This window comes from Buceros rhinoceros, unplaced genomic scaffold (genome assembly GCF_000710305.1).
Source record: "Buceros rhinoceros silvestris isolate BGI_N320 unplaced genomic scaffold, ASM71030v1 scaffold143, whole genome shotgun sequence".
Lineage (NCBI taxonomy): Eukaryota > Metazoa > Chordata > Aves > Bucerotiformes > Bucerotidae > Buceros > Buceros rhinoceros.
Genome location: NW_010405198.1, coordinates 39,023 through 48,912, shown reverse-complemented (window position 1 = coordinate 48,912; position 9,890 = coordinate 39,023). Strand labels below are relative to the sequence as shown.

At 38.8% G+C, this 9,890-nt stretch overlaps 1 protein-coding gene across 1 annotated transcript in view; it reads right to left on the bottom strand.

The window, feature by feature from the left end:
- The window catches only part of SATB1 (SATB homeobox 1), a 74,238-nt gene that overhangs the window by 27,010 nt on the left and 37,338 nt on the right, over nt 1-9,890 (bottom strand). Inside the window, exon 9 of the mRNA XM_010133624.1 lies at nt 8,189-8,461. Within this exon, the coding sequence (XP_010131926.1) occupies nt 8,189-8,461 (273 nt within the window). The remainder of the gene's footprint in view (nt 1-8,188; nt 8,462-9,890) is intronic.

Here is a 9,890-nt window from a genome sequence, read left to right as displayed (position 1 = left end):
CCCTCCCCAAGTAGTTCCCTTTCCCTTTTATTCCTTTTATTCAATCTTGCTCCGATATTCTCTCAGCTTTCCAGAGACTTAACATTGTAAGTCATCCATGGTTCAGGCAACTGGGAAACAAAAAAATTCAGCATATTGTAACAGATGAGTGCATCTAAAATAGGAGTTATCATTAACTGACCACTCTGAATTTCAATGTCATAAAACAAATTACGTGGAAACTGTCAAACAGTCTTGTAGAGACTTGTGAATCCTTATATAATTTCTTTGCCTCACGCAAATCAAGAGCAAATTTTAAGTGCAGCATAAAAGAATCTTTAACGAAATAACTGACATACATATCTTGATTCATGCCCTATGTCCGGTACAGTCAAACGTATGACAATTTAAAAGGTTGTGCCTTTAGTTTTAACTTCTTAAAATATTATCAGTTTAATTCTTAAGCTGATAATAGAAATAAGAAAGCAATAATTTAGAATAATGCACATTTTAACCACTCATTCATGAAATTAGGATAGGGATTTCTTAAAACTATTACATCTGTTTGTATTTCACTTATATATATTAAATATTTATTCTTCCTGCAGTCCAGGTTAAAAAAAAAAATAACATGAAAACAAGACAATGATTACACTACCACCTCTATGCTGCATCAGTAGGGACATGATATGCAGAAGACTATCTTCTCCTTCATTTGCTAGAAATGATGGAAGAGATGTTTCAATACCAAGAATCATTCCACCAAGGTCATAGTGCAGTTTCTGCGATATCAGTTGAGAGGTACAAAACATCAGCAGGTATTCAGCTTATCCTACAGCAATATTCTCAGTAGTGAAGGATGATGTCTTTCTTCAGCAGCTACTCTTGCAATGCTTGCCCAAGACTAGTGGACCTAACGGATCACTAATTCTAGAGTGGACCAGAGGAAAGGAAAGACTGGATTTATGCCAAGAGCCCATAAGGTGGGGCTGATGTAAAATGAAACCTTTGTATTTCTATTAAAACCTAGTTGTTCATACTGAGGTTGTTGAGAGCTGAATTAATTTAGCCATTCAGAAGTTACATGTCTAGTTTAAGTTGTTCAGGCTACCTCTAAATCTAATGGACAGAGCTTGGCACTTCCAGAAGGCGATTCAGTGTACTCTTAGGTATGTGTCTAAAACCACACTTTCGCTATCGGTTTAATCCAGTACAAGTCAGCATCTTCCTGTGCTCTAAAGTCCCTTGAGGTTCAAGGGGAAATCATGACAACACGATAATTCGTCTTCTAATCTCACTCTCTATGAGCTTTCATATGTCACAGGTCTCACAATACGCGAGTCAAAGGGTTTGGGTGAGAGAAGTACTTAGGCAAATCATCAGCCCATTTTCTTTTTCCTAGAAATGTCACGCTCAGTTTCTGCTAACTGTCCTCCATAGTGTTTTAAGATACAATAATCTAGCACGGAACCTGGGAATGCATGCCACTTTTGCTGAGCCTGTTGTCTATCAGGCATTTCATTCATTACGCATACCCATTAGATGCAAGGGGCAAAACCCCAGCAAGAACAACGTATCCACACACACTTGCACCTGCCTCCTTTTGGCAGGCATTAGCACTTTCAGGTGTCTGAAAATAGGAGTCCTAAATGAAAAGGGCATACAGTTTATCATGTCATTTGCTTTCATCTGAAAACAACTGATACTTTGCAAATGTAACCTGGAGAGTGAGGCATTTCCTTTTCTGCGGTGTGACATCTTACAGATGCACAGCAGCAGAGGATGGCCAAGCCTGGTCCAGCAGCTGCTCAGAAACATTTGAAGCACCTGGCAGTGGGCAGTGTGAGAAGCAGCACCACGAACCTCCCTTCTTCCTACCGCAGAGCAGGAAAATATACGCCTCACACCGGGCAAATCAGCATGGGACCTCAAGAGCAGGTGCATCTCCTGAACACCATACAGTGAAATCATTTGAAAATTACAAAATCAGTGGCAATTTTATAACCTTTAAACAAAAAAGATAACTGACAACCAATGGGGATGTTAAATATACAACTAACTGGAGACAGCCTTATCTGCTTGCATGTATGAAACAGGCAAAACTAAATTAGAAAATGAAAAAGTGATGGCTTTATTAACACACTGTCTTGGACCTTGCGTTTAAATTTTAGCAAAGTTATTTCAGTCCTTCCCAAAGATATATTTCTAACTTGTAATTAATCTTTGAGGGTCCTGAGGGGAAGACGAGAATACAAAGGTAAGCAGCTAGCATATACAAGTCCACGACATCTTTTGGAAAGGAAACACTTTGCTTTTGTGATCCTGATTGAAATTTCTCACTGCCTCTTTGCCATTCAGCTTCAAAAGGCAGCTTAATCTTGTGGCAGTACTTCATAGACCACTTAACCGAGCTGTGAGCACCCAGATCATCAAAACCCAAGACTCACATCATGCTGGAGATATAATTTAAACTGTGCATCTTGGGCCATACTTCTCAATGACCAATTTAATATGGATATGCATTTAACTCAGGAGAATTACTGAAAATCATTCTGATTGGAAAACCACATCTATCTTTATACGGGTATAAAAACTCAACAGCATCGAATATGTCACTGAAGTTAAAACAAACAAACAAAAAGCTCTCCTAGTGCCTTCTGTTGATATTGAATTAGAAAGTGAATAACAGAAAACACTAATTCTGCATCAAAAAGCCGTATTAGCCCAAAAAGCTTCAGGAGAATTAAAGTCTTAAACTTATAAAATTATGGGTTTGGGGATTATCAAGAGCTGTTGTTCACAGCCATACCCTCTCCCTTTCCAATTTACATCACTGGCCAAGTATAAAAACTCTTCCCCCACCTCTTAATATGCCTGATCTTCAAAGATCAGGTATAGACTGTGGCTGGACTAGATGGACCATTGGTTTGCTCTGGTCTGATGAATTCCATGCAATAATGCTAATTAACCTCTTGGAGAATATCCATACATAAACCTGTTTCATAATTTATACATAGCAAGCATCTAGGCTGTTGTGTTGAATTTAGAATTGAGTTCGAGACAGAGGCTGTTTGAAGCTGGGCTGAAAAACACCCTCCTCCTCAAAAAAACCCAACAGGAAACAAAAAAGCCTTCACTGACACAACTTCAGGACTTGGGAGAGGAGGTGAAAAAAGTATTCATTTTGGAGCGAAAACCACACCAAAACATAATCTCTCATCTCAACCATACTTAAGCACAACCTCCCACCCTACCCACACTTATAGCCACATTTTTCTGTTTAGGAAAGAAATCATAGATCAGTTAAGGCTTTTTTTTTTTTTTTTGACAGCAACCAAATTTTGCAAACTCTATCTAAACAGAGAAGCATTATTTTACAACAGTAACACACTGAGAATGAGAAACTTGTTTGGCCATCTTCCTGTCACCAATTAATGTAGCCTTTTAAAAATACCTGAAAAGAAAACCAAACATATCCATCCCCTCCTGGCCTGTCCAATATATCTTCTCCTCAAGTAAGACTGATCACAGGAGGAAGAAGTTCTAGATTAATTCAATTTTCCCAAACAAAGGACAGGTTGTTATAGAAGGAATAACCAATGTGAAGAGGTTTTCACAAACATGGAAGCTTATTTCTTCCCCATCAAAAGTGAAATAAAAAAATCTTTTACAACACATTCTCCTAAGTACTGTTTTAGCTTGGGAACAAAAATCTTCTTTAATCCTGGTTTAGCTTTTAATATTACATCGTACATTAAAATTCATAAAGTAGTTCATTCCAGGCAAAACAAACTACTTTTCAGTTCTGCTCTGCAAATAGCACAGGAGGTACAATAAATGCTGTTGCTTTCAGAACAGCTTTTATCAGGACAAGGTTTACTACTCCATTATTACAGTGGCGCCTGGAAGTGCAGTTATAGCTAAGTGTCAGGGTTTCCATTAACTCTCCGCCATGGTGGTTTTTGTAGGGGGGGTGAGAGGGCTGCATTTATTATTTTGTTCGGTTTTCCTTTCAATAAAATGCAACTTGGCACAAAGACTATCAACCTAAATCTCAAATTTTGCAGTCTTAAAAACAAAAATTTTGCTGGTGGTATGTATGGAATGTGTGTGAGTTTGAATTCCAGGGCTCTACCATCAGGTTTCACAGGAGCTTGTGTTATCCAGAGCTCCTTGCAATGGAGGCTCACTGGTCCCCAAACAACAGCAAAGCAATGTCCTTATCAAGACCAGTCTTTCAAGGGTGACATCCTACCTCTAGAACTCAAGCTGAAATTGCTTTAGCATGAAGGAACTGTAATTTGTCTGTAGTCAGGGAGAGACGAGGACTATATCTATGAAAATAAAGGGGTTTTGTTGACTGAGTACCCAGAACCACAACCCATGCAAGATTTGTGGACAATTCTTAAAATATTGTCTTGTTAAAATTAAATTCTAATCTTGACATTACACATATTCTGTTTTCACACAGGATGATGGTGGGCTCAAAGCATTAGCACAAATTTTCTTTGGGGAATATAGGTGGCGAGAAGGATTTCTTCTTAATCTCTGCTGGAATGGAGATCACTTGTCCTGAGAAGGAAGTGTTCATAACTACAGGATAGCTATCAAGCTTTAACCAGAATATTTTGGAAAACAAACTCTGTGACTTGGTCTCTATCCTCCCCGCAAGCTGTAGTAAGGGGTAGGGAGTGCTCTTCCTCCCACCCCCCAAACTGCACCGACGAGAGGGAGAGGCCATCCCTAGCACATCCTGGGGAACTCCATCCATCTCAAACATAGCTCCACACTCAGTGTCCTCTGAAGTATACCCTCAACCTTTTGCTCCCACACAACATGTGGTAGACTCATCTTCTGAACTTGACTTAGGTATACCCAGAAAGAACCTCTGTGGCACAGTAATGTGCAGGATGAAGGTACCAAAGAGGGGAAAAAAATTAAAAATCAAAGGAAATAGAACAAGAAAGACCTTTTTTTTCTTTTTTCTAGATTACAGAGGTTAATATATGTCTCCATGCAGTACCTACTTGATGGAGATGCTAATATTTATAAACACCACTGCCCCAGGAAAAAAGCTGACAGACAGGCTTCTGCCCCAGGAGGTGGCAAGATGAACAATGCCCAAGGGAAAAATTCCTGCGTATGTCTTCTCACACTCAGTCTGCCAGTGTGGAAGACAGTAGCAGACTCTTACAACTTGATCAGCTTAGGGGGCTATACACATATCCCAAAAGCTCATGCATTAGAGGCTAATGATTTCAATTTAAAAAATAAAAAAAAAGCAACATTTTTCTTTTTTGTTTAAGTCAGAGAGAAAGGGAGAAGTAAGGGGGACAAAGAGCTTCTTAAAGGATTTCAAAAAAGAATTGGAAGCAATCCAGATACATTAGCACGAGTAGCAACTAGTAAGAACGCTGTAAAAATGAGATAAATTCAACACAGTTCCTTCTAACTCAGACACCAGGGTTTATGCTCAGTGAGTTCCTACTGTCCTATCAGACCTCCAAGGTCACACTTTCTGTTTTTGTGTACAACTGTATGCAATATTCACAGAGAACAAGCTCAGCTGCTAAATGGTTAAGTCTGCTCTACTGTCTGGCCACCAGTTGGCAACACAAAAATGCAAAATAGATCCTTTTCAGGATGTTTATTTTCACATCCTTCCGAAACTGATAACTTGCAATTGCAAAATAAACCTTCATGTGTGGCATATTAGCTCCCATTTTTCATGGTTTCATAGTTTAATTGTTTCAAATGTTACACTGGTCTAAAGATTTAATATTAAATATGTTGGCTTTTGCGTAAATTTTGTTGTCAGGATAAATGGTGTGTTTTGCTTTTTAATAGTTATCCAAGAAGCTCACAGCTAAGCTAGAAAAATATTATGCCGTATTCCTGTATAGCAAATTTAAAATAATTGCTTATAATAAATTTAGTAGTAAGGATGCTAGTAGTTTTATTTCCTTATTATCATATATCCAATAAACTGTGGACATTGGGGGGGGGTATCAGAGTACTAGTTTGCATCAATAATTTTGCATTATTCTGACTACAATTTATTTCTGCTACGATTTGTAAGGTTTTACTTCCCAGTGCAACAACTAGATTAACTTAACTATTATTATTTTAGCATTAAGTATAGTACTTATGTTACCAACATGGATATTTCAAGTTTCAGACTTAGGGCTCTGAACACTTAGTAGCAGGTAACAAGTGTTACACGTGCTTATATGTGGTAATTCTGACAACATGTAAAAAGGTCACACAGAATTCTAACTCGGACGTTCCTACATCCTTGGCCCATCCGCTAGGGAAATTGCGTATGTTTCACTAAATTACAGAGAACAATATAACAGCTAGAAAAATAACTGGTTTGTTCTGTAGACCTTGAGTATTAGTCTGTAAGGTTTCTTTGTTAACCTATTTTCCTTTCGAAAAGGATCAAAACTAAACCGTACGCTGTTTCCACTTTGAACTGTTGCAATCAGGTTAACTATACTCCTGAGTCCCACTGAAAAAATGAAATGTAATTATGAACAAGAGCACAGCAGAGAGAGATAGATCCCCCCCTCCAACCCCTAAATCTGGACTTACAGTATGTTTTGCCAGTTAAGAAAACCCCTAAGTCTCACTTTCTTTCTGGCTGCAAGTGATTTATGCAGTTTAAAGTGTGAACTGAAACCAATACAAGGACTATCTCTGACTTGACATCCTTCTGGAAGGTCCTGTAATTAACTCTGTACTTTAGCTGTGAAATTGCCCAAGACCACTTGAGACAGAGTGAGACACTACCTTGGCAAAAAGAGATAAGTTAAGAAGGAGGGTTAGCCTTTGTTCTGAATTACCTGGGCTGTGGGAGCAGGCACAGATATTAAAACAAACTCAAATGTTATTTTAAACATATGTAACTATTCCCACTAAAGCATTACTATGTAAATAGATTCTTCCTCTTTATCTTGTAGAGTATCTGTAGTAGATTTCACAGGCTAAACTCAGTTAATGGTAACAAAACTAGACCATTAGCATAGCCTGCTCTTTCTGCTAAAAATTTTTTCTCTTCTTGTGAAAAGTACTGCAGCAGGTCAAAGCTATCTCTGTCCTCCTTTCTCCTACAATTTTGTTATTAGTTACTTTAGTGTGGTACTTCGCATCCATTAGCTGCTGGAAAATCAGTAAAATAATCTCGAGGAATTTACAGCATTCAGAATGAGTACAGGATATAGTCATGGGCACAAGCCTAAGCCTGGTTAGCAAAAAACTGCTCTGTGTTTTGTATACTCGGCCATCACAAAATTCTCACAGTCCCAAAGCCTTGCTGTGTATAGCAAATCTGGACTGCGTATACAGCATGATTCCCTCATATCTACAGACCAGTTTGTTTCGTCCTTGCACAGGTACAACCCCGAGCCACAGCAATGCAGAGTATTTCAGAAAAAGATAGCTTTTTGCAGTGTTTCATTCACAACTATGGTTCTTCTTTGTGGAAAGAGTATGCATTCCTCCGATTACACCTGTATTTCTCATCAGAATTTCCCTGATAGACACAAGGACTACATCACTGAATTTCTAGATCACACTCTATCAAACTTTATAATTTTGGGATACCTAAATCAATATACTCACTAGATTTTACAGAAATCAAAAGGAGTTTCATTTGAACAAATACTAAATGAAGCTTTAATAAACACATACAAATCTTTCAGAGCAATGGATGAAGCAAGTCTGTTATGTTATCCAGTTGTCCATAGCTCAACTTGGTTAAAGTGTGCACAACATTTTGGGAGGAGTCTTCTTGCTCCATCCCTTTAGTTTTACCTGTTCATTTTCTGGAAGGTAATTTTTAAGGCAATACGATGTACTCACTCTGGCCTTCATTCCCAGTTAGTTTATGGTCCACGTCTTTCAAAATCCCAATTTGAACCTCTAACATTAAAACCAACACATGAGAATTATAGGGAAAGAAAAAGAAAGAAAGAAAAAGCCCCAGCATCTTCCAGGCCCAGTCTTATCTCAATAAAATGAGCAAAAAACTCTGTTGGGGCCACAATGGATAGAACTTACCTTAAAACTAGAAAATAAGTAGTAATAAACTGCTACCATCATCCACTATATTTCTTAAATTTAATTTGTGATACGCACTGTAAATTATGATTCTATGAGCATTTTAAAAATGCAACAGCATAACTTTTCTTCTTAAGAAAGGTATCACCAGGCAGGACAGTGAGAAAACACAACAAGCAAATCTCAAAAGACAAAGAGAGTGGTTTACTTGTGGAGGCCGGCTAGGTGGTGTGCTTATGAGAGGTGCGGGGCCCATTGCAGAGGCTGCATTCAAGCTCCTTTCCCTTTCGTCCTGGTAAATTCGATCTCGTTCAGCTTCTGGCAGCTGCAAGAAGTTCTGCATAGCCCGAAGGTTTACCAGTAAGGACTGCGAGGCAGTCTTGGGATCCTCTTCCTTTCGGAGGATTTCTGAGAGCAAGCCCTGCAGGGAGGAAAGAAAAAAATACACTGAAGATTTAACCTAGGTGAGCACTTGTAAAATTGTGCCCTGCAGAGGCACTGCTTGTCAGTCCTCTTTCTTCTTTACGCTGGGCTAAGAATAAGAGTAGCAAATGCACTACTCACTCTACATAGGAACATATTAATGGCATTCTAGGTAGCAGAGAGCCTCAGCTGTACCCTTTATTTTATTAAGCATCTGTTTTACGTAAAATATAAACCAAATCTGCCTAACAGGTCTCCTTCCTTTTACTGGCTTAACTTGCCGTGAAATCTTCCACCATCCACAGACCATAATAAGACATTAAGAAGAAGTAAAATACAGATAGTCCAGAGACATGACACTGGGGTGTTCTCAGGGTTCCCAGACAAAACATAAAGACAACCTAAATGCATGGCTTTCCCCATTTCTATCAACTCAAACAGCTCTTTGAAGGAAGTGACATTTCACAACTAATCTCAGACAATAAACTTGCAACGTTCCTAAAGCGCTGCTTAACTGACTCAGGTCCATATTTTTTGTAAATCAGCATTTTATTTTGAGAGTTTTATGTTGGAGTTTAAAAAAAACTGAGGAAACTCACTGCTGGATGCCCATCCTCCTTCATTTTCCTCTCCTCCCACTGTCTCCTTCTTCTCATCAGGACAACTCAAATCCTCACCCAGTCTATCACCTGGCTATTTATTTGCGTACCTGCTGTGCAGGTCCCATTTCCAAAGTCCATTTACCATTGTTTTGCTTGACCACTTTCAGAATCCAGCAACAACAAATAAAAGTGAACACTGGGGAATGAGAGGAAAAAAGCATAGAGGGCATCACAGAAGTGAATGAGAGATGGGCAGGCTGCCAGCAGCGTGTACAGAGCACATCAGGTTTTCTACGGAATCATTTCATCTTGGTTCCCAGGAATGGAGCAGGCCTGGGACACCTGATTACTCTAAAAGATTAAATATTTAGGAACATGTGAATGCAACTACAACTTTAATGTCAACAGGTTCTTGAAATCTTTCTCCTGCCAAACTCTTCTTTTAAATATGTCAGGCATACAAAATGCTCTACTGTCTTGAAGTAACAAGGTGGTGATAAGAAAACTAACTTTTGCAAAAGCAAACATCAACTTCTTTTTAGAATAAATGCTGTTGCCATGCTGAGACACAGGGAGAGTTGCTGTGAGAGGCTTTTATTGCTATTGTAACACGGAAACACGAACGTGACTTTAAAGAAATAACACAACCCAATGTTTCTCCTCCCAAAAAACTGTTGTACATTATTTGGGATAACAGAGAGGTGAATGGAGGGAGGAAGGCAGGCAATAAAAAAAGCTAAAACTAAGAAAGGCAATCCTGACTGAAGATATCCATTCTTAAGGGAGTGCAACAGAAAGCTATGGCCCAACCATCCTGTGTAGGGA